We start from the raw sequence: 25303 nt of genomic DNA, 5'->3' as shown, positions 1-25303 counted from the left end.
GACCAGAGGGCGAAGCAGAAGGAGGAAGATAGAAAAGGTCAGAGCAGAGTAAAGCTTTCAAAAAGACATGCTGAAGGACTACATTTATATATATTTATATAAGACACTGAAAGCAGCGACAGTTTCCAAGCAGAAAGAGGGAAGAGAGAGAAAGGCAGATCAAGCACGGAGAGGAAAACGATGCGAAGCGAGGTCGGCATGCTTGCAGCACAGAGAGACGTTACAGGAAGCCCAAGACACAAAGATTACATGTAAAGGCTAGAGCGACAGTGCACTAATCTACAAGCTAAGCTATATGTATATATATATATATATATTGGTATATGTAGGACACTTAGGCTAATTACAGGAGCTATTCATACAGTTTACATATATGCACATGGATATATAGGAGACTCCACATGGAACAAGCTGGAGAGGCTGGGAAAGACATGCACATGCAAAGGGCGCGAGTGTAGCAGCGAGAGAGCAGCAAGAGGAACGAGCAGAGGCCGGAGCGAGTCACAAGCCACCTTTACACTCAAGTCAAAACCCAAATCAAACCCGAGTTGGTCCCAGTCCAAAGTCAAACAGTACAAATCCTGAGTCAGAAACCGCAAACTGAGTCAAGTGCAAAATTAAAATTAAAGGGGCAGTAACGTGTTTTCCAGGCACAAAGCAGCATTTTACGTATAGCACAAGTGACTGTGATACCTACAGTCAATTTAACGCTTTGAAACTGGGCCTCTGTCTCTTTAAGAAGCTCCTGTTCTTTCTGAAACTCTGCCTACAGGAAGTCATCACAATATCCTTTCTTTATGAAGTCTTAAAGGGGCTGGACTTTTGGTTATAAAAATTATATGTGTGTGTGTGTGTAGTACAGTTTTGGCCTAATTAGTGCTCTGAGTGTGTTGTTCTTTCAGCAAAATAACATTTTATTGAGTCTTTATACTTCAATTAACGATCAATTATTAAATTAGTTGACGATTATTTCGGTAATCGATTAATCACGATTAATCAAATTAATAATAATTAATTAGATTAATCGCAATTAAATAGATCAATCCCAATTAATTTGATTAATCGTGATTAATTGGATTAATCATGGCTAATCAGATTAATCACACTTAACCAAATTAATTACAATCAATCAAATTAATCTCGGTTAATTAGGTTAATTGTGATTAATCAGATTAATCATTAAATTAATCTGATTAACTATGATTAATTAATTGGATTAATCATGCTTAATCTGATTAATCACAATTGATAACGATTAATCTAATTAATCGTTTCAGTCCTCAATTAAATTCAGTCAATAGTCAAATGTTTTGTTGGTGTTAAAGTCTGAGTTGAGATCCAAGTTTTTCACCATTTCATGAAGAAGTCATTTGGTTTGTGACTTGAGTTCAGGTCCTGTGACCTTTCACCCCTGTGAAAAGTGTCTGGCTTTTCAGGCTCACTGCAGTGAGGCTAGCTGGCATAAATCTGATGTTGTCTCTGTCACAGTGTGCACAACAGATCCACTTAGGGAGCGGCAACAGAAACTTTACTACATCTACAAAATCAAATTAAAACAGACCCTTAACTCCTTTCACATTCAGACCAAAGAGCTCCAGTTACATTATGTCAGAGAATCTTTTTTGAACATTAAATCATAAACAACCATTAGACATTGCACGTTATTTAGGTCGTATACTCTAAAGTGCACAACCTCCTGCTTTTTTCCGGAGGTCAACTAGACGATACTGAAAAATCTCTACTAAGGCAACACAGTCACAAACACGCTAACGTACACGTCGGCACATACAGTCGAGTTTCACTTGTGCACAGAAAAACATGGAGCTTCAGAGTCAAAAAATGGCTTTGCATATTCATTTAAAACCCTAACGCCAGAGTTTCACACCTCCCAACGAAGTACTTGGAGGTGAAATCCGTCCGTTCTTTTTAAAGCCAGTCCCTGAAACAAGTTGTCGTTGAAACAGCTAGAAGAGTCGCACACACACAAACACACACGCACAGTGAAAAGTAAAGCCTTTTGGGCCGACGAGATGAAAATACAGGGCATCTATATCAGATATAGAGAAAATATGAACAACTTTACCTCACAAATAGTCTCTGGTTATACGTCTTATATACATAATATGTATACACAAAGATATGTACTTAGGACATCTTGTAGTTGTATTTACAGTCTATGTTTCAAAGTGATTGATAGTGTTGAGCAAATTGTGCTTTTCTACCTCGGTCTAATGAAAATGCTACAAAACTTCTGCTTTTTTTAAAGAAAACCAGAGTTTCAACAGCTAACCCTGCCTACAATAAGCTTTTATACAGATTATTATTATTATCTAAGTTATCATGTGCTTGGTTTGGAAACTTGATTATCTCCCGTTAACGTGCGCTGATATTTCACTGCTTCTTTGCAAGATTTTGCGGGATATGTAGCTTGGACCCTTAAATATTGCTTGTGAATGAAAACAGAAGCGATCTCCGTTGCTGCTTGGGTTGCTGCCTCCTCTCCACAGTAATTTAGTGCAAGTGATGTCTGGTGTTAAAGTACCCAAATCTGACCAAGACAGCAATATTATCATTATTATTATTGCCCTGCCTTTAAGGTAATTCTGCTTAAAGTTTTGTTATTAAGTGCTAAACATAAGGAAGAGATGCTAAAATTAACATTTGGCCCTTTTCAGCTGAAGATAAGATAAAATAATTTGGTTTTGATTTTATACACAAGCAGATCCATAGAAACAGATTTTTTTTTCAGTAATACATTCCAGCTTTTCTTCTCAAAATGTGATAAAGTGCAACTCAGGAACAAGTTTAGCAAATAAATGTAAATGGTAAATAATTTATTTTGTCCACTTTACTTTCTGTTTCTTTTTTCTACAGTTTTACCCAAAGATTGAGCAAAATTTGCTATTCTGACAGGCCTTTTAAATTTCTGATTTTCATCTGTTTTTTATTATTGAATTTATAACTGAATCTGTTTTTGGAGGACTAATTAAAATTGTTTGCAGATGTTCGTTACACTGTAAAAAAAGAAAGTTTATTATGACACTGATGGAAAAGGGCAGGAGCTAAACCTAAACACAAGCAACATACTTTCAGAAAAAGAGTAAAACTGTATAAATGGATACATTAAAATACATTGAAGTGTCTTTAACTTCCTTACAATTAAAACTATTAAGCTCTGGTTAAAGTCAATTGGGACTAACCTGAACCTTTTAACAATCTGCTATCACTGGTTGGTTGGTTGGTTGATTGATTGGTTGGTTAGTTGGTTGGATGGTTGATTAGTTTATTGGTTGATTGGTTGGATGATTAGTTTAATGGTTGATTAGTTTATTGGTTTGTTAGTTTATTGGTCGGTTGATTAGTTTATTGGTTGGTTAGTTAGTTTATTGGTTGGTTGGTTAGTTTATTGGCTGGATGATTAGTTTAATGGTTGCTTAGTTTATTGGTTGGTTAGTTTATTGGTCGGTTGATTAGTTTATTGGTTGGTTAGTTTATTGGTTTATTGGTTTGTTGGTTGGTTGGTTGGTTGGTTAGTTTATTGGTTGGATGATTAGTTTAATGGTTGCTTAGTTTATTGGTCGGTTGATTAGTTTATTGGTTGGTTAGTTTATTGGTTGATTGGTTTGTTTGTTTGTTTGTTGATTGGTTAGTTTATTGGTTAATTGGTTTATTGGTTGGTTAGTTTGTTGATTGGTTGGATCGTTGGTTGGATGGTCCCACCATTACCAATAGTCCCAGTTTAAAAGGTACAAAGAGGCTGCCAGTATTGGTCACCATTTCAGTGCCTTGGCCTTTAACTTGTAGTTTTAAGCCCAACATCAGGATCACTGAGATTCAACGACATTTAGTTTTTTTTTAGGCCAGCGTTCCTAATTAGGGGCGGTATCTTTATTATTACATTGCTTGTACTGAATCAGAGATTTTATGATGCACCTCATTCATGAAACACCGTTTTTGGTTTAAAGAAACTATTTTTGGTGAATCCTAGAGTAGGATTTTGGAAAATAATAAAACGGTCTACTGTACATAGAGTAAACAGAACTCTAAGCATTAACAATGTGCTAAACATCAAAATGCTCTTGCTGTAGCCATTTTAGTTACGGTCCAATAAATGAGCTGGGGATATGGGGACATTTTCCTCTAATTTGTTTATTTTTTTTTACCTTGTTTTGACCATATCTGTTGCCATTTTATACCCATAAAAACCATTTGCTCACGTGTATTTAATCAGTGCTTTTACTTTTACTGGTCTATTATGGGTGCAAGCAATCATAAATACATTAAAATCTCATTGATCACTTTTGTTGTGCACCATTTTCTGTGTATTATGTTTTGGACTCCATTTCTGTTGACTGTTGCTCTGATTAACATTAATGCCAGCCGACTCTTTTTGGAATATTAGTGATTACAACCATTTTCAAAACCTGTAACTATAAGTGGCCTCCTGCTGGTAGATATTGATTATTGCAGCAGTATTTTGTGGTTTGTATAAATTTGCTTTAGTCACCAAAACAAAAGGAATTGGTAGGTTTATAGTCGGTATAAAACACCTTACGGCAGATGACTCTTGACTAAGCAAAACTACTAAATTACGAAGGGGAAAAACAAACTTTGTCCTTTTGGCTCCATTGAGGAACAAATAAAAAAGAAATGGTTCCAATTTTAGTGGAATTTGTTCAGAATATCACCCAAAACATTAAAGGTAATTCATGGTGACATTAGCGTCACCTGCTGGCCTCGTTTGGCAGTTTTGTGTTTTCATCTTGTCTGTTTTTTCCCCCAGAGGAAAACAAAGTGATACCCAGAACAGTGTACAATTTAAATGTTACATTTTAGTTGAAACAGCTTCCTGGACTGGACTCCACCCCCTGCTGTACAGGCAGTTAATTAAGCTGAGGTAAAGATTAGTGCTTTCTTTGTTTAAAATTTAAAATGTTACGATAGAACACAACAACATTTGGCACTTAACAACAAACTCTGCGAATGAGAAGTGATCCAAAAATCTCAGATCTCCCTCACCGACTTATTGCACAAGCATTTCATAGCACAAAAAGTACATATAAAGTCACATTGATTACACTAATCTTGCGGCGACTACACCATAAGAAAGGCGGACAGAAGCACTTTTACACAGCGCTGGACCAAGTCAGTCCACAGAAAAAGCTGCAGTACATAATATATTAATACATCTTTTTTTTCCTTCTTCTTAAATATACTCTTAAATATTAGACTTTACAGGAAAAAAGAGAAATGAAAATGGTTACCGGTACATTCATGACAAACATTTCATCCATCAACGGGGGAAAGTACAGGAGGATTTGGCGAGACGAGTCTTATAGATCGTGGCCGAGTCGCTCGATCTCCTCGATGAGGAAGTCGATGTCCTCGAAGGTAGCAGCAGGGTTGGAGATCACCATGCGGAAGAAGTTCACCTTGTCGCCCTGCGGCTGGTAGCTGACCATGGTGGTGCCGTACTCCATCATCCTGGCTTTGATGACTGGAGCCACCTGAAATCACACAAGGCTTCATAAATATACACACACTACGTCACCACAAGAACTCGGGTCACAACTAGCTGTCAATCGATTAAAAATTCACACTCTAGCAAACTGATTAATCACGATTAATCAATTAATCACGATTAATCAATTAATCAGGCCTAATTTCGTAAGCTTCAAATATGAATATGCACACAGATGTGGTTCTAATAGGAATCAATCAATCAATCAATCAGTCAGTCAATCAAATTTCACAAAAATGAACAAAAATAGAAGACAGGCAACAACTGAGGAAACCGGCAAACATAAAATATTTTTTCAAATGTTACAAAACGTTCACTGCAAAAACACAAAATCTTACCAAGTATTTTTTTTATATCTAGTTTCTAGTACAAACATCTTAGTAAACTTGAAATAAGACAAAAGTAACTTACAACTAATTTGAGTAAGATGTAAAGGCTTGTTTTCAGAAAATAATTCCTTAATATTGATGTAAAATTTCCATTGGCAGATTATTTAACTTTCCTGTGTTATAAGTTAATTTATCTGCAAAGAGAACAAGAACCTGTTCATCAAGGAATTATTTATTTAAAACAATCCTTTACATCTTGCTAAAAAGTTAATTTTAATTTAGTTTGTCTTATTTCAAGTATACCAACATATTTACATGAACTAGACCAAAATTATTATGGCTGTAAATTAACTCTCAACAGGTGGGGTTTTAATCTAGATTTAAAGGAACTCAGTTTTTCAGCTGTTTTGCAGTTTTCTGGAAGTTTGTTCTAGATTTGTGGTGCATAGAACAGAATGCTGGTAATGTATCCTCGGCTACAGCTAAGGGAAACTTACTCAAACACACATGCATACAGGTAGTAGCAAACTTATTCAGGGGAAAACTGACAGATAAGATTTTACCAACTGCCCATATCAAAAACTGCCACTGGATGCAGGTTTTTAAATGATTAGGAAAATGTTTCATTGTCTCAAGTCAAACATGTTTGGAGATTCTCAGTTTTTATATTTAGGAAAAGTTTAAAGGAAGCCATTTTGTTTCAAACATTCATTTAAAAGCTCTTCGTTCATTTTCTAAGGAATCTGTGCGATCAGGCGATAGTCGCTTGTCCTCAACCAGCCGAGCGAACGGCGTAATTCATGAGATGTCGAGGTCACACGCACAGCAACGCAACAAAAAAAGTTTCAAAATGTTCAACTTTCATGGAAAATTTTCATCTTTCGCTGCTGTTCGTCGCTCCCATAATGCACTGATGTGAACTGCTTTCTTTAATTTTTATAAACATTAAAAATTAAAGAACATCAACATTTAAAGAAACAGTCCAGACATTTTACAGAGTATTGAAGCTTATAAAAGCCATCCCCATAAAGACAACACAAAAGAAAGAGGTGACACATATTTAGACGAAAGAAAATAATAGAAAGGCACCAAAACGTCTTGGTGGAAAGTGTCTAGAATATTTGATAACGGTGTTGGACTTTTTGGGTGTCTTGTTTTGTCTGTTTTTCCTGCTTATTTTAGTCTGAGAATGAAGGTCATATAGATAAATCCTAACCTTTTTAAAGAAACATAACATCCTGTTAGCCAAAGGTTTGTTTAAAACGTTAATTTTTAGTTTGCTAGACTCGGTTAAATCGTTTGCAGGTGTTACTTTAAGGCCCAGCCGTAAAATAATCAACTTGTAGGTGATTTACTTCAAAAAATACGTCTTTTGACAATTTTCCAGTTCTTCCCATCAGAATAAATCATTAAAGACGAAGATGAAAAGCTCCTCCGGTCCAGGTTTTCTCCTTACAGCCCTAATCGTTTAAAGCTACATCATCCCTCTCGTCACAAAGCCTGTGGAAAAGAGCAAAGCTGGCGACTGACGCACGTCTGGTTTGATTTCAGGGGGACATTAGGAGAGGAAACACCTGCATGTGCAGAACCACCTCCATTTAAAGGCTATCACAGTTTATTCCTCATACAAAGTGTTTTCTAATGTTGGGTCTTAGCAGTCGCTAATTATCAGGTGGTGTGATTGTGTCTGTGGACGTGAGTGACGGGCTTGTTGGGTTTGGAAGGTGTGCTGGGCAGATATGGCTGCCTGGCCTCTTATCTCAGCTCACCCACCTTGTGAAGGCGCTTCTTCTTCTCCTCTTTGTCCTCCATGTAGCGGATCCCCGGGGGGAGGTACCAGAAGCAGACGTTGGTGTGCTGAGGCTGAAACAACCAGGAATGAACACAAACATACAAACACTTCCTCTGGCTCAGAATTACCAACTTTTACCAACCAGATCAGCTTTTATCAGACCATCTTTTAAAGTAATAATGAAAAACGTTTACATAAATTACCTGCAGGTATATCTACATTAAAGTGCTGAAACGATTAATCGTATTAGTCATGACTGATCATTGAAATAATCGTCAACTACTTTAGCAATCGATTAATCGTTGACAGTATACAAATAAAGCCAAAACTGTATAAAAAAGAAATATATTTTACATTTAAGATGGAAAAAGATTAGTCTGTTAACAGGGCCGGCCCAAGCCTTTTTGGGGCCCAGATCAGATTTTTATTTTTGGGCCCCCCATACCAACATGTTTTATTGTTCTAGAGCTAGTCTATGTGTGTAACATACCTGCCATCATTAGCATCATTTGTAATTAGCTTACATCATACCAGTGGCTATGGCTACTGAGTTTAACCAAAGAGGAGTAATAATTTTTCAAGTATAATTGTCAACTATTTGAAGGTAACATCATCTGATAAACACTAAATTTACAGAAAACAAGTTAATAAGTTTGATATCTTATATTTCCCCATCAGCGGCAGCAACCATCAGCAGGAAGAGGATATTCGCTTGGTGCTCTTGGGGGGCCCCCTGGTGGTGTGGGGGCCTTGCGATTCACCCAGAACTCATCAAATGGCAGTTTTAGCTTCACCTGATTCAAATTCTGTAAAAAGTCTCCTATTAAATAAATTTTTCTGTCCAACTATTAACTGGTTAATCCAAATAATCAACAGAACAGCCCTACACTGTATTAATGTTAAGTCAAGCAGAAAGGGCTGAGATTTCAAAATCAACAAGATTTTTTTTTAATATTGTTCTTAATCACAAAATAACCCAGAACAACAACTAAAAAGAACACAAAGGCAATTCTAAGATTTTCCAAAATATGATGCTCATCAAGACCCTTTGTGCAATAAGACAAAAGTGGAACAGTTTTGGAAAAGGTTTTGTTACATCTGGCATAAAACTAGCGTAGCATTTTAGAAAATAAACATCAAATATAGCAACATAAATGTCACAAAAACTGAAAGAAATCTACCATTACATTCTTCTTCTTTTTGCTCATAACTGTATCTTCACTCATAAAGCAATAAAGTATAATAAAAACTTGAGCAAAATTTACATTTGTTCGTTCATTGTACTTCCATTTGGGTTTCTACTGCTTCTAAGATCAAATGCTTAAAAAAAAACACCCAGCTGTTTCTTAGCGATTTTTTGAAGTCTGGAAAATATGCCGACTCAAAAACTTTCCGACTGCTAAGCCACATTGCACAAGCTCTGTGTCGTTACCTAGCAATCTCAGCCAGGCCCAGTCCGTTACCTAGCAACCAAAGCAGAGTTCCAGCACATTTGGTCAGCTGGTTTTACCGCTGTATGAGCTGTACAATGGCTGCTGGAAAAGACAAGTGTTCTGTGGTTGACTTTCCATCCAGAAAACACTTGCTACATTCTTGTTAAGTGTACAGGAGGCTCTACTAATGCTTTTCAAACATGTACGGTTGTATAATTGCACATCTGTTTGCTTCTATTTTCACGTGTGAGTGTAAACGTTGAGATTGGGGTGTTGCCAGCAGCAGCTTGGTTGGATCTAAAGTGGCACGAGGCCTTAAAACAACTCAAATAAAATTAAATCTCATTATTTAAGAATGGTTTTGGGCTAAAAATTCAATAAAGATATTTTGTATCACCCAGAGATGTATCCTAATCTGTCCAAGGAACCACAACGGGTCACTTTTAAAGCAGCTTCAGCATAAATCAAGTATTTTGTTTAGTTGATCTTCCCTCAGAGCTCCTAACTGCTGTTTTTGTGGCCGCTGACTGCCTTCGAGTGGAAAAGCATTCATTACCGGCAGCCGAACCAACCAAGCAGACCAGCCTCGTTTACACGGCTGGGCCGGTCCGGTTCGTTGTACTTTCAGCCTCAGATTGATCTAATGGCTCACTGGGGGGTAGGAGTCAAACCAACACCTGGGTCATTGCCCAAAGGACGAGGCTTTTCCGGATCACACTCCGATGCTCTTCGTCTCTTTCCAGGCTCAGCAGGGAAACAAAAGGCCTGGACATTACAGAGCCGCCATTATGAACGACTGTAGGCGTCCAACACGCCGCTCCTCAACTTAAAACCTCCACATATGTTTGTGTCATGGCTTAGCTTCCAGACAGCAGGCCATTCATATGCATATCAGCAATTACAGGCTCTTATGCTAGCCATTAACCATAATAGCAGCACATTATACCGCAGGCTAGAGGTAACAATGGCTCCCATCCAACACAAAGCTGGAGCCAATCAAGTCACCAGTAATGACTGAAAGGTAAAATGGAGCCGGACGGAGGTTTTCCTCACCTTCCCATCGAACACCATCTGGTATCCTTCTCTGTCTTTGATTTTGTTGTACAGATACTCCGACAGCTCCAAGCATTTGTCAATCTGGGCTTCGAAGCCGATGGTTCCCTGTTGGGGAGAAGATTTGGAGGTTCAACAAAACGTTTGGTCGCATCAGCATTTTTCACAACACTTTCAGCAAACAAACTTCAAACGTTACTTTTGGGGGGTATTTTTATGTCAAAACTAAAAGTAGAGCATAATTAGGAGTGGAATCAACAACATGTGTAATTTTCACCATTTCTACAATAAAAAACCCTACAAAGTGTGGCGTAAAGCTTTACTGCAGCTGTGCTTACCCCCCTTTACTCTGATACCCATGAATAAAAAGCAGTAAAATCAGTTGAAGATCATAGTTGTGGTTTATATATTTGCAGCTCTGTAAAAAACTAAGAGCCCGCTGCACTGAACCCATTGAAAACCTCCTGTTTGTTCCACCAAATACTGATTTCTGAACTCTTCCTGAGTTAAAACATTAATATTGTTGTTTCTAAAGGAATATTAACTTATTTTCTTTGCATTATTTGAGGTCTGAAAGCTCTGCATCTTTTCTCTCATTTCCTGTAAATAAATACTAAATTTTTGCTTGGAATTTCAGAGACATGTTAGTACTTCATAGAATAAAAGAAAAATGTTAATTTTACTCAAACATAAACCTATAAACAGTAATATCAGAGAAATTGATCATATTAAATGATCAGTAAGTTTTCTAGAGCTGAATATATTTACTTTGATACCCATATATTAACGGGTATCAAAGTAAAGTACAAATTTTATTGTAGAAATTTTAAAAGTTATACATGTTATTGAATAATTAAAATAATTTTAATTCTCTGAGGATCTAAGATGATCTAATATGTTGGTAAAATAAATAAATAAAATGTAAAATGCAGTTTTTAGTTATTTTATTGTAGAAGTTTTAAAAGTTATACATGTTATTGAATCTACTTTATAATGATGTTCCAGCAATTAATAATTATATAACTAATAATTAAAATAATTTTAATTAAGGTTAATTAAAATTAAATTTTCATTTTAGCTCAAATTAAAATATATTTAATTTAGTCTAAATTAAGTAAATTTATCAAAAAAGAAAAGTTATTTGTAAGTTAAACAATATAAAATAAAGAAAAACTGTAAAAACTCAAAATCTTACAAAGTATTTTTGGTCCAGTTTTTAGTGCAAATATCTTAGAACAGTTGAAATAAGACAAAACTAATTTTAAGTAACTTTTCAGAATGTTATAAAATCTGGTTTTAAGTCCTTAATATTGATGAAAAAGTACTGGCTCTACTGACAGATTATTTAACTTACAGCATGAAAAACAATATTTTGTAATAAGGAAAATAATCCTCCATTGTTTTCATCAATATTAAATAATTATTGACCTAAGTTAATTTTGTTTAATTTCAACTATAATTAGATATTTGCACTAGAAACTAAACCAAAATTACTTGGTAAGATTTTGTATTTTTGCAGTGGAAAACCTGTCAATGTTAATAACTGATAAAGTTATTTTTATCTATTTATTAACAGTTAAAGTGTAATTTTTGAGTGGCTGTGTTGCAGTAAAATCCGCCGTGGCTGCAGTATTTATAGACCTTCGCTCTCCACATCAGCCAGAGTTTAAAGATGTCCACATGGCGTCCACACTGCAGCGCTTTGTCCCCGGTGTCGTAGGAAAGGTCGTAGTGTTTGTCCTGCTGGAAGAGGTAGCAGGCGTGCATCTGGTTGCAGCTCTGCATCAAACCCTGCAAAGTCAAACCCAACAGGTTGCTCAGCATCACCTCCAGAAACAGGAACAGGAAATGAAAGAGAGGCTGAAGGGGCGACCTCCTCTCTGACGAGCAGGGCGGAGCACTGCAGGGGGACGGACATCATTTTGTGAGGGTTCCAGGTCACAGAGTTGGCCCTGCGGTCGGTAAAACAGGCAGTTGGGCATCGTAAACTCTCCGAGGATCTACTATGTTGGTAAAATAAATAGAAAGACAGACGGTCACCTCTCAACGCCGTCCAGTTTCCACCGGTGCCTCCGGGACATGAGCAGACTCCCTCCCCAAGCTCCCTGTCGAGAACACAACCCAACCAACTCATCGGTCATTTAGCAATAAAATCAACCAAAAAAATAAATAAATAGCAATAATAAATAAAAATCTGTGTTTTTTGGGGAATAATTTTAAAATTAACAACCTCACGGATGTTGATAAACAAGAACTGGGAACGACAGTTTAAACTTTTTGTGGGTTAAATTCACATTTGCTTTGTTTTTGTTCTTTGATTTGTGTCTCAACTGCTTCTAAAAATAACTAGTCAGTCATTTTATAGCATTAAATTAATGTTTTTTGGTGTCTGGAAAATGAGCCTTTTCAAAAAAACCCTGATTGTTAAGTCACGTTCAACGGGCACTGCGCTGTTACCTAGCAACCTCAGTGGAGCCCCGTTACCTAGCAACCTCAGTGGAGCTTCTGCTGCTGTATTATTCTTCCTTGAACAGGTTAGGATACAAAACATGTTCATTTTATGTTTCTTAGAGAGAAGAGAGTCTGCTTTGAGCTCCTTTCATAATGAGCTGTTTTAGGGCATCTTGTCACTTTAAATCAAATTAAAATGCTGCTGGCCACGCCCCCCAACTCAACGATTACACTTGATTACACATTTGTTTGGAGCCACTGCAAACAAATGTCTTTGAAAAGCAGAAGTGGAGTGCCCTGCACAACCAAAAAGAATGAAGCCAGGGGTTTCTGGATGGTAAGTCAACAACAAAACTATTGTCTTTTCCAGCAACAAATGTACAGCGCATACAGCGGTAAAATCAGCTGACCAAATGTGCTGGAACTCTACTTGGGTTGCTAGGGAACTGCACAGAGTCCGTTGATTATGACTTAATCACCAAATGTTTTTCTGTGTTTTCCAGACATCATAAAACATTAACTTATTGCTAGTGTCTTTTTAGGCACTTGCGCTGTTTTTAGAAACAGTAGAAACCCAAATGGAAATGTAAAAATGTGCAAAATGTGAATTTTGCATAATATGTCCCCTTTAACAGAATCACAAACACTCAGGAACTCTGACTTAACATATATGGCTTCAATTCCCCCATTGGCTAATACATCAAGCACTTTAGGGACAAAATGAGGCCCATTCTTATTGCTCAAACTGGACAAAAAACAAAAAACAAATATTCAATCCAAAAGATTAGGAAACTATCTATGTTTTGGAACAGTGATGTCTTATTTCTCAGCTCCCTGATTGTTCATGGCATCCAAAATTGCTTCTATTTTCTTTCACCAAAGAGCCAGAAAATTGAAACTCAAACATAATTAGGTGTTTTCTAGTTCCAAGAGTCCAAATACACATGAAGGTTGGAATGGATGAAGCATGAAAATGCAGCAGGTCTAAGTCAGAAAATTCACCAGTTTAAATGAAATGCCTCAATTCTGCAAAGAGCTGTGGCCAAATATCCAACCAGAATTATGCCAGAAGCTTGTTATATGGACATAAAACACTGTGAAGTTTCTCTATGGAGCGTTAAGGGACATTCATCCAAACAAAACATAAAACCAAATGAAGCTTTCCCCCATTTCTAAACATTGTTCAAGTTGTTTGAAGCAAAATCACTTTAAAACGAAGAGTCCAGATGCAAATATTAAAAGCCAAAGTGTCCACAACATCTTTCCAATCAATCTTACATATACTATTTTTTGACATTTTAAAAGCCAGTCTATTGATTGTAAAACTGGCATCGATTGTTTACAATTTCTCTGATTGTTTTCATCGTTCTTTGACTTATTTCTAAACATTCCCATCGTTCTAGAAGATAAATTACATTCCAAGAAGCTGCTTAGAGGAAAATATTGATTTATAAGCATCATACAAGCACACACTAAAACACCCATAATTCACAGCTTCATGATTCCCAAAGAATAAGTTTTTTTTTTTTTTTATGGTTGCTCGCAACATGATAGGCAAGGTCATTTGTGTCTCCTAATAGAGGCGTCCCCTGTCAGGACTGCTTCACCTCCATTAACAGATAGAGTTCCTCGCAGTGATGGCGAAGTCAGGGGGAGGAGATGATTTACTGCCTCTGCTCCAGTTTTTCTAATCTCCAGTGTTAGAGAGGAAATGGCTTGCTGCCTATCTGGGTCAACCGCAAGCAGACGGACATAATAGATTTGTCCGACTTTTACTAAAATCACCTCCAGAGACACACTCTGCGTCACAGATGTAAAGAAGCAAACAGCTGAAAAAAAATATTTAAATATGTTTTTACTGATTCTTAAATGCTTCAAAGATCCTCTGTATTGCCTTTGTTATAACTGAAATAATCAGGTGGGTTACAGTAAGGTTTTCAGTTGACAAATGGCTGCCTTCACACTGCAGCCTGAAGTGACCCAAATCCGGGGTTTTGCCTTAATGCGACCAGGATCTGTTATTTTCATGACAACCTGACCACCACAGGTCGTTTGTTTTTTTTTTGTTTGTTTTTTTAGAAATGTGACCCAGGCCACTTGGAAATGTGGTCATAAATCATAAACGTATCTGACCTTACTGAACGGTTACGTCGCATTCATCCGACCTGAACGTCATTGATACTCGACAAACGTCACTACTGTGCGTCCTGATACGCACACGCGGGAAGAAAAACAACAACCATGGCGGAAGATAACGAGGATTAAGTTGTTAATGTGGTGGCTCCGGTTGGATAACCACTTTAAAATCGTAAGATACGCTCCACTGTTAGCATCTATGTTTACTTCCACAAACACTGAGCGCTTCTTCTTCTTCTTCTTCTTCTTCTTTTTCTTCTTCTTCTTCTTCTTATAACGGTTGGCAAATTTGCGCCCCCTACTGATTTGCACGCTCAGTAGAGGGCGCAGTCTACTGCGCATGCGGAACATTTTCAGATCGTTTGCGGTTCACACTGAGATCACGTACAAGTCGCATATATTTGCAGAGTTGGTTAGTAACTAGTTACATTTACTCAATTACATTTACTTGAGTAACGTTTTTTGAAAGAAACAAAAAACTTTTAGGAGTATTTTCACTAAGCTGTACTTTACTTGAGTAGCTTTATTATGCAGTACTGCTGCTCTTACATCAGCAAAATTTATGGCCTTTCTACCCACTGAATGAAAAAAATTCACCAGTCACACACCTGTTGTTTTTGTTAAAGTTTCCTAAGTTTTTTATTGAAAGAACACAATTTGGAAAAAAAAATAATTTGCCTGATTTAGTTTTCTTGGACAGCTACTATTTTATTTTACTTAAGTAAAAAAATATGTTGAAGTAATGCTACTCTTACTTGAGTAAAATCTTTGGGCACTCTGTCTGCCTCTTTATATGTGAAAATGTGAACAACAATGGCCAAAAAAAAAATCTTAATTTCACAAAAATCAGATTTGTGTTACTTCAGGCTGTGTTGTGACCGTAGCCTTGGATACCAGAACCGGTTTAAGAATCCGTCTGTTCGACTCACATCCACATGGAACCAGACGTTGTACTTTTTGCAGATGTCAGAGATGGCGATGAGCGGGTCAAAAGCGCCGTACACTGTTGTCCCAGCTGTCGCGCTCACAAAGAACGGTACGAACCCCTGAGGCGGAAAGGACAGACAACGTTACCCGCTGTAACAACACGAGTCCACATTCCTTTCATTATCATCATCAGGGCTGTTTCAGTGCAACTGATCCCATAAAACCAATGCCGTATGAAGCAGGAGCCATCTTTCTATGGCAGGGTTGTGAATGTGGTACCTTGTGTTTCGCCTCCAGTATTCTCCTCTCCAGGTCGGCAGGGATCAGTTTGCCGCTGCAGAGGAGAAAAACGCATTTGGGTTTAAAAACCGGATAAAACAGATGGATTACATGTGCAAAAACATAAACTTTGCACTTAATTGTCCAAACTATCCTCTTTATTTTTAACCTGTTTAATCTGTCTAATTTTAATCTGTTTGATGTGTTTTTCTTATTGTATGTTGTTTTTAAGTTCCTTGTATAAGCACTTTAAATTATGTTCGGCTGTTTTATAAAATTGCCTTTCCCTTTAAATGAGGGATTTTTTCCTTCAGCTCCTTCAGACTAGCCAGGAGCAATCAGCAAACACCTGGTGGAACTGCTGAGCTCATTATGGGAGCTGCTTCTCAGTGAAAATCCCAGTAAAAACATTGCTAAAGGGTTAATAGAGGAGTCATATGTTGTGATGACTTCCTGAAGGCGGAGTTTCTGAAAAAGCAGGAGCTTCTTAAAGAGACAGAGGCCCAATTTCAAGCCATTAAATTGCTAAGTTAAATTTGATATATCAAGCATTTTTAAAGTTAATATAGTTACTTGATTATGTTATACAGGCCACTATGTGGCTAGAAAACACATAAAACTTATTCTTTAAGATTTTGTAAAACCTTTATAAGACCATTATGAATGAAATTTGAGACCTGTATCATGACGGAAATACAACATTTATGTACTATTAAAGTGTTTTATTCAATCGTTGGCCATTGCATGTCTCATATCTGGACTGTAGTTGCCCACCCTCCCAGAAACGTGAGTCTAAGTCCAGCTGTTTGGTTCTGGTAGTTTGATTTAGTTTCAGACAATAGACTTCACCAATCTGGACTTTCAGAATTAACCTAGCCTCGTACGAATTAGCAACAAAAAAGAATCAAGCAAAAACAAACATTGTCCACCCAACTGGCAACACATTTACCCATAATACAGGAAAAAACAGCTGGCTAGTTAGCAAGGGTATATTAGCAGCTAGTTACCTCAACTGCCTCAAATTACAGAAGAGGTAGACTCAAACCTTTGCCTGACAGAAATGTCCTGCAGGTTCCCTATGAGAATACACAAAATTAAATTGTCCTGTCATGATAAAAATCTATGTGGCAAAAAAACTAAACCTACACATGTCTCTGAACACACCACTGTGACATGGTGGAGGCAGCGGCATGCTGCGGGAAGGTTTTTCTCCAACAAGAGTAGAGAAGCTAGTGGGAGTTGACAGAAAGATGGAAGGAGTTAAATAAAAGGAAATAATGGAAAAAACTTGTTTGAGGTTGTAAAATATTATACAGAATAAGATTCCATTAATTTCCATTCTGCACTGCAAAAACACTAAATCTTACCAAGTATTTTTGTCTACGGTCTAGTGAAAATATATATGTGGACTTGAAATAAGACAACAGCTAATTTAAAAAGTAACTTTTCAGCAAGACAAATAAGCCTGTTTTCAATAAATAACTCTTGCATATCGATTTTAAAAAGTACTTGTTGCACTGGCTGATTCTTTCACTTATATTGGGAAAAAAGTGAAATAATCTGCCAGTGGTACTAGTAATTTTCAGTAATATTAAGGAATTATTTTTGTGAAACAAGCTTAAATGCAAGGTAGTTTTGTCTTATTTTGAGTGTACCAAGATATTTACACTAGAAACTAGACAGAAATATGTGATAAAATTTGTGTTTATGTGGTGTTTGTTGTTATTTGAGATTTTAACTGTTTATTAAATCTCCAATCAATATTTTAGGAAACAATCTTTGAAAATGCCAGTGAAAATAGAGATAAGGAAGTTCAGATTAAATGCATTTTACCATTCGTCTGCTTTGATGCAGATCACGCTTTCAGTCCCAATGCCAAGCGCCGCCGCTCCTTTTTTGATGGAAAAATGGCTCTGTGAGATGACAGAAACACAGCAGAAGCACCCGGATCACAGGAGGCAGAATAAATCTGTGAAAACACACTCGTGATGACATATTTGTGTGTCATTTAATGGCTGTTGCGCTCACAGCATCGTTCAAAACGCCCTTTAAAGATGAAGGAGGTGTCGTATAAAGTGACAGATGCTCTCCGCAGCTTGTGACCTTCTGTTTGCTAAACATAATGTTAGTTTAAGGCCGGAGGTGTAACGGTGCTGCGCATTTGCTTTGTAGGAAAGCTGGGGCGAAGATGAGAACTGAGCTGGAAAATCTGACATTTGGTTTAAACTCTGCACGAAGAGTGCATCCGTCTGAGTCCTTACGTGTTCGGATGTGAAGGCCACCAGTTTGGGGACGGACGACATTCCTTTCTCCTTCACTTCAGGGAACATCTTGAAGCGAGCCAGCAGCATAGCGTACATGTTGGAAATAGCACCCCCTAGAGGACAGACGGAGAAAATTCGCTCTGAGACAAAAAAAGCCTCTGGTTTTTTTCCATTAAAGGATGCTTAAATAATTCGTTGTTTATTTGAAAGTAAGCAATATTTAAATGTAACTCTCTCCAATTAACTCAATTTATGACAATACCATAACAAAACACAACTCTGGAAAAAAATTAAGAGCCCACTGCACTGAACCCCATTGAAAAAACCTCCTGGTTATTCCACCAAATATTGACTACATTTATTTCTGAACTCTTCCTGAGTTAAAACATCAGAATTGTTGTTTCTAAATGAATATGAACTTGTTTTTCTTGCATTATTTGAGATCTGAAAGCACTGCATCTTTTTCATTATTTTGACCATTTCTCATATTCTGCAAATAAATACTAAATTTTTGCTTGGAATTTCAGAGACATGTTGTGAGTAGTTCGTAGAATAAAATACAAATGTTAATTTTACTCAAACATATACCCATAAAAAGTAAATAGGAGAAACTCATCATTTAAATTTTTTCCAGATCTGTAGCTGGTTTTGTAAAAATGTCACATGAAAACAAATGATGCATTCTGAAAGAGCTGAAACTAAAGTTCAAATCATACCAGCGACACATCTAAAAAATAAAAAATATAAAAAATTAAGTGAGAAAAGTGCTCTAAAATTTTGTCAACATCGTTTTGAACTAGGGCTGCAACATGTAATTATTTTAGTGATGGATTATTCTGACAATCAATCGGATTAAAAATTGGCACATTCTGCACATTTTTCATGTAAGCCTTTTTATAGAAAATTAGAAATGCATTAAAATGCAAATACTAATAATTCAATTCCTGTTTAAAATAAGAAATTAAACATTTTACTGTCTGAAATGTAAGAAGCATTCACTTAGTGCTTAATGGGGATTTTACTTATTTATTTTTACATAATTTGAACCAAGTGAAGCTATAACCAGGCCACTTGATGAGTTCTGGTAAAGAGTATTTGTATACCCAGGTTTTTTTTTTTGTCTTAGATGTAAAATATATATATTGTACAGTTTTGGCATAGTTACTGCTCTGAGAATGTTGTTTTGTCAGCAAAATTAGTTGAGTCTGTATATTTTAGTGAGCAATTAATTGTTCTCTAAGTTAGTTGAAGATTTTTTTAATAATGGAATCTGATTAATCTGAGATTAAAGTCACAGGTTGAAGTTGGAAAAAAAGGCGTAATTCTGAGATCAAAGTAAGATTTTTATTTTATTTTATTGACAGTTATGTGTATCAATTATGTTCAAGTTGCTGGAAAAAAAACTAAGAGAAATCAGGCTGTTTTTAAAAAATTGTTTTTAGGTTTTCGAATCCCACCCCAGGAGTATCAGTGGCCCCCTTCAGGCCCCTATGCAAAGCTTTCTGGATGCACACCTGGTCTTTGAGTGAAGAAGGAAAATCTCCTGTTTAGAGAACAATTTGAGCAAAATGAGTCTCTCTCACTGCCAGTAACAGTCATCAAACTTCATCATGTGTCACCAGAAGTGAGAGGGTGATGAGGGGGTTGTGGATGAGAATAATAAAAAACGATTTCATGCTAATTGCCCTTGAAACTGGTTCCCCTTATATCATCAAAATGCAAATTGACACATTACGACACAAACAGCAGGGTCTGTTTCACGTTTAAAAAAAAAGAAAAAGGCATACCGGGTGAGAAAATGCCGTCTCCTCGCCCGTCCGACCAGCCAATGATCTCCCTCATCTTCTTCAAGGTGACGTACTCCAGCAGCACAAACACAGGCGCCACCTCATAGGTGAACCTGCGTTACACAAGACGCGTCACCAAGGTTAAAAATAAATGTGGTGCAATTATGACTCATCACCAAGAGAAATAACAAAGATTTCTCTCTGTCATTTTAGCTGGAATTTTGCAACCTATAGGAAAATTTTTAAGAAAAGGGGAAAATTTGCTCTTAGATTTAGATTTTTAGAACAAATATGCATGGTGGTTTATGAATCAAACACATTGACATAAAAAAATAAATGTTTTCTCACAACTGTAACAAAACACTAGAGTCTAAGAACTTGTGAGCCTTTTAAACTTAAAAGTATGGCTGCTATTTAATCAAATATGCAGGCACTAATCATGGCATTCTTATTTTTATTCTGTTTTTTGTTTTGCTTTGTGTTGTTTGAACTTTTGCCATACGACTTTTTATTCTTTTAAAATTTTTTACTTTATATCTTCCTTTCAGATTAAAAAATTCGTTTTGTTTGTCATGATTATTATTCCCCTTTTTGGAAGAAACTAATTTTTCTGTCCTGCACTGTTGTAAGAGACACAATGTGACGTCACGCACGCAACTTCCTCCTGCTACATTTGGCTAAAGCTGTCAAGTTGTCAACATAACTCGTTAACTCTTAATTGTACTCATATAAAATAAAAAGAGATGCAGTGCTTTCCTACTAATTGTCAACACTAAGACAACCAGATAAGAAGGTCGGAAAAAGTTTTAATTGAGAAAAATAGCGGGAGAGAGAAGTAGGTCAGTTATGCTAGCTTAACTTTGACAACCTTAACATGTAGATGTACTGCGGAGTTCGGTGTTTAGGTTCAGTTTAAAAAAAATATGGCGACCAATACAACAGCTCCCTGCCAGATCATCAGTAGAGAAGGTGTTTAAATTAGCTAATCGAGCTAATCTCCCACAGCTATATTAGCTTAGCTAATGGCGGCGATAGCTAATTTACCACAGCGATCATTTATTAATAACCACAAAATAAATAACAAGCCTAAAAACATAATACTGTAACGGACTGAATGTTGTATTTTTTCTGTGGGAAACGAGTGCGTATTTACATTAGTGGCATTGTCAATTATTTGCTATGCCAAGTCTGTGAGTAGCATAGCCGACACAGAGAGTGAGGGGGGGGAAGAATACCAGTGGTTTTGAATTATTCTTCAACTGTTTTTATGCGTTATTTCTCATTTGCTTTGCCGTACTGCGCTCAATTAATAATACATACAACTCCAGGTTTCATTTTGTTAACGGAATTGTTCTACAGCTGCTGTCTGGCATTGTGCGCATGCGCAAAATTTCCGGATGAAAACAAAAACAAAACGTATTTATTTATATTTATTGTACAGATGAAAACTAGCCTTTGTGGCTAACTCTGACATATTATGTAATGTGAATGGTCCGTTTGAAATAAATACCCAATATTTATTCTTTTAGCAATAGGTGGGACAATCCGTCGCACCTCCCAGAGCCAGAGTTTATCACCCCGAAAACACACATCCAGAATTAGCTTCTGATTAGCTCTGAATTTAATTTTAGAGCTAATTTTCTTCCCTTGAATCCTCAAGAGGATGAGAGGTGAATGGGGAGGGGTAAAAGGCAGAGCTGGGAGGGTGATTGGGTAAATAAAAAGCTGCTATCTGCCCCTGCAGACGCAGAGCAGGAAATGGAAATTCATTGTCATCGCTTTGGTTATCGGCGCTCAGAATCGCGCTGAGGCAGGCCGCATACTCACATGTTGGTGTTGGCCGTGGATGTGAGCCAATCGGCTGCCAGCCCGACCATGTCTAATCCTGTGGAGAGCTGATTGAAGTACCTGGGGTGCGCTGGAAAAGAAAGGAGGAGGAGAAGAGAGAGGGAGAGAAAGAGAGAGAGAAAGAGAGGAGGAAGAGGAGGAATGCAATTTAAAAGGCTTTTGTTTGGAAAACTGCATCAGAACTGTCATTTCAGAAATGCTTTAATTACAGAGCGGGAATGAAGATGCAGCGAGGCTTTCTGAATAATCCGCGGAAATGATGAAAACATTCACTGGTGCAGAGGGTGGTGCTGGGGTTTATTAAAGGGTAAACACCCCAAATCTGCACCACTGCTTCATAATCAAGCTTTTTATTCATCGATTCATTTTAAACTTGAAACATATAGCATTAGAACCACAACAGACCTCCTAAAATAAGCAGTAAAATGGTTATTGTGTGATCAAAACAGGCTGTATCCTTTATTTAAGGCTGCTGAAAGGTTTCTGATGCTGCTCCTGTAAACGTCACTCAGCAGAGAATAATGGACTTGGCCTATGAAGCCTGATTATTAGCCTATTATCTGCCGCCTGCTGAACCAGATTTACTGCGCCGCCGCATTTATCGGTCTGGTGGCCATGCAGCAGCAGGAAGAGGAGGAGGAGGAAGAGGAGGACATTAAAAACGAAAGGACAACTTCCATGTTGACTGTCCTTCCTCTCTCATTTTTATTATTAAAAGACAGAACATTTATTCTATATTTTCTAGAGTTTTTGGTAAATACTTCTATAAATACATTTTTCTATTTTTGTTCTCTCTTTGATTTTATATGTACACATACATATATATTTATATTTCATATCAATATTTATTTTATATATATTCTAATTCATGTCTTTTATGTCTTTTTCCATTATTATTTTATGAGAGCTGAATTGAGCAGCTTTAGGATTTTATTGCAAAGCAGTACATTTTGCGACTTATTTTTTATTTTATTTTATGTTTTGCTTTAATATACGAATACATATTTAAAAAACTACCGATTTTTATAAATATTCCATTTCGTCATTTTCCACTATTGTTTACGTTTTACCTCAAACTATCATTTTAAAATGCTTCAGTCGGACTGCAGGCCTCCATCCAAACCAACCATGAAACAAAGCGGAACCATCCGCGCTTCTATTTCATTTTTAATGCGTAAAACAATAAACTCCAAACATCCAGGTGAGTAGAAGCGCTCACCTGTTTTGATGGCGTATTTGAGAGTTGCGCGGCAGCTGATCAAGATGTCATCCAGCGTGGCCGGCTCGTCCTGCAGCTCCCAGTTGTTGAGCTGCAGCAGCTCGTTGGGATAATGAAAATCGATCACTTTCGTTTCCCGGTCGAACGACTCGACTATGTAGGCCATTAAAATATCCACGACCTCCTGCAGGAAGGTCATCGTTTTGGTGTCTCCGTCCAAGGCAGGCAGCAGGTCTGAGACCAAAAAACATTTAGAAAATCATCTAAACATGGAGGGATTTCTAAACACGACGAACGAGGAAAAAATCCAAACTTAATCATTTCAGAATAAATTATTCCTGTGGAAAATTTGATGCGTGCTTACATTTAAAAAAAGAAGCAAATATTTGTGTTTTCTTAAGATTTTTAGACTTCATGAGGAGATAAAGCTGAAGGTGACCTCTGAGAAAAAATAAATAAATAAAAAAGTAAACGTATTTTTCAGACTATTCACATCATTTATTTATTTGTTAACATTATATTTTAACTAAAATATTCACCTACAATAAATAGACCTGAGGAGAAGGTTTATTTTAAACGCTACAGTTATTTTCTGCTAAAAAAAAAAAGAAGGAAAACACAATAAAAGGTCTTAATTTCGAGTATTTGGTTGATTGAGAATTGAGAATATTCTTATAAAAACGTGAGTTTTTTCATAGTGAAATGAAACACTTGCAGCCGCATTAATTGGCGCAGTTTTTGCGCTGTTTACCTGTTGAGTAGAGGTCTGAGAAGCCCACATCGGTGCCTTTGGTGCAGGTGCAGGATTTGTTGCAGCCGCAGCTTCCCGCAGCGGTTTGCGGCGGCTGCTTGGCGGCCGGCTCGGTGGGTTTCTCCCCTTCTCCGACATTTAGCAGCGCTTCGGGGGAATAATAAATCCCAAAAATGACTCAAAAAACCCCACACTATTTTACTGAGATATTAACACCAGAATCGCAAACGTACCATATAATTTTGATCCAATTCCTCCGGATAATTTCTGGGCAGCTGCTTGGCACCAAGCCCTGGCTGGAAAACATAAAAATATTCACCTTTCGAATTATTTTTTTAAACTTTTATGTAAAGATACACATAAATATGCTAGATTAGATTAAAAAAATGGAAGGCCAGAGACAAATAAATAAATAAATAAATAAATAAATAAATAAATAAATAAATCCTCCAGGAGGAATAAGAAGCCACTCACGGGTGCTCGGGCTTTGACTCCCGGTGTTGGCCCCCGCATTTTCCCCGCCGAGGGACCAGAAGCCGTGTGATGCCATTTGTCGCCGGTGGTTAGGAGGTGCGGGAGGCGCGGGGAGCAGGCGCACAGCCCATCCACACGCAGCTGATCGCGGCCGCTGCGGCGCTGAATGTGACCGGAAAGCCGCCGCGCATCCGACTCACCGCTCCGTGCGGCGTGGGAGAGAGCGCGTCAAAAACACGAAACACAAAGAGCGTCCACAGGTGCGGGATGCATGGAGCTGCGTGTGCGCATAAAAATCCGCAAAAGAAAGAAAAAAGAGAACAGAGCGGCGCGTCTTATGTGCGCTCAGGGATTAAAATAGAAAACAAAACAAAAAACAAAGGAAGTTCTGAATGAAATGTTGCACCTTTTCAAACAAAGAAGAAGAAAATCAAGTGTTGATGTGGAGGGAACCAAACACAAATGTCTGTAAATACTCAAACACCCGCAGCCGCGCAGAAAATTTCACGTCAGCAAAGAAATCCCTGCGTGATTCACTTCAGGGTCATGACGAGCCGCGTTGCGTGGCGCGTCGTGACTCCGTCCACCCCCAACATTTCGTCCCCCTGGAGCGCCCAACTTACCTTGCGCACAGCCGCAGAATGCCAACTAATTCATCCGCAAGGCGATTGCGGAGCTTTTTCTTTTGACGACCGGCTGCTCTAATTGGCCGCCTCCAGAGGAGAAACCTGCAGGGCGGGGAGGAGAGCAGAGAAGCTCCGCTCAAAAACACAAAACAGTTCAAAAATATCCAGCATTACTCAGGATATATTTTACTTCAAGAGCTGCGCTCATTACTGCGGTTATTGAGCCAAAAATATCTGACATTTGACAGAGAAAAAGCAGGAGATTCATTGATTTATCCCCACTATCATTGCTTCTTTTTTCCAACTTCATAAAAATGTAAATAATCCACAAGTGCAAATAGTTTTAGATGTACAAGTCTTTAAATGAACCCTTTATGGATTTATGCTCCACTCCAGATTGTTTGAAATGAGAA

The 25303-nt window shown here is 37.5% G+C and overlaps 1 protein-coding gene across 1 annotated transcript; it reads right to left on the bottom strand.

Moving 5' to 3' along the window:
- Nucleotides 1-4152: 4152 nt before the first annotated feature.
- gad2 (glutamate decarboxylase 2) lies at nt 4153-24926 on the bottom strand. Its single transcript, XM_007555753.2, has 16 exons — nt 24265-24926; nt 24024-24086; nt 23791-23937; nt 23040-23273; nt 21800-21890; nt 19973-20085; nt 18183-18298; nt 17755-17834; nt 15922-15976; nt 15645-15761; nt 12169-12233; nt 12002-12080; nt 11770-11919; nt 10129-10236; nt 7624-7713; nt 4153-5507 (listed from the first exon to the last, which is right to left on the bottom strand). Exons 1-16 carry the CDS (start codon nt 24338-24340, stop codon nt 5334-5336), a joined length of 1758 nt encoding a protein of 585 aa, XP_007555815.1. The 5' UTR covers nt 24341-24926; the 3' UTR covers nt 4153-5333.
- Nucleotides 24927-25303: the final 377 nt, after the last annotated feature.

The sequence above is a fragment of the Poecilia formosa genome, unplaced genomic scaffold (genome assembly GCF_000485575.1).
Source record: "Poecilia formosa unplaced genomic scaffold, Poecilia_formosa-5.1.2 Scaffold72, whole genome shotgun sequence".
In the NCBI taxonomy this organism is placed as follows: Eukaryota; Metazoa; Chordata; class Actinopteri; order Cyprinodontiformes; family Poeciliidae; genus Poecilia; species Poecilia formosa.
This window is presented reverse-complemented; position numbering and strand designations above follow the sequence as displayed.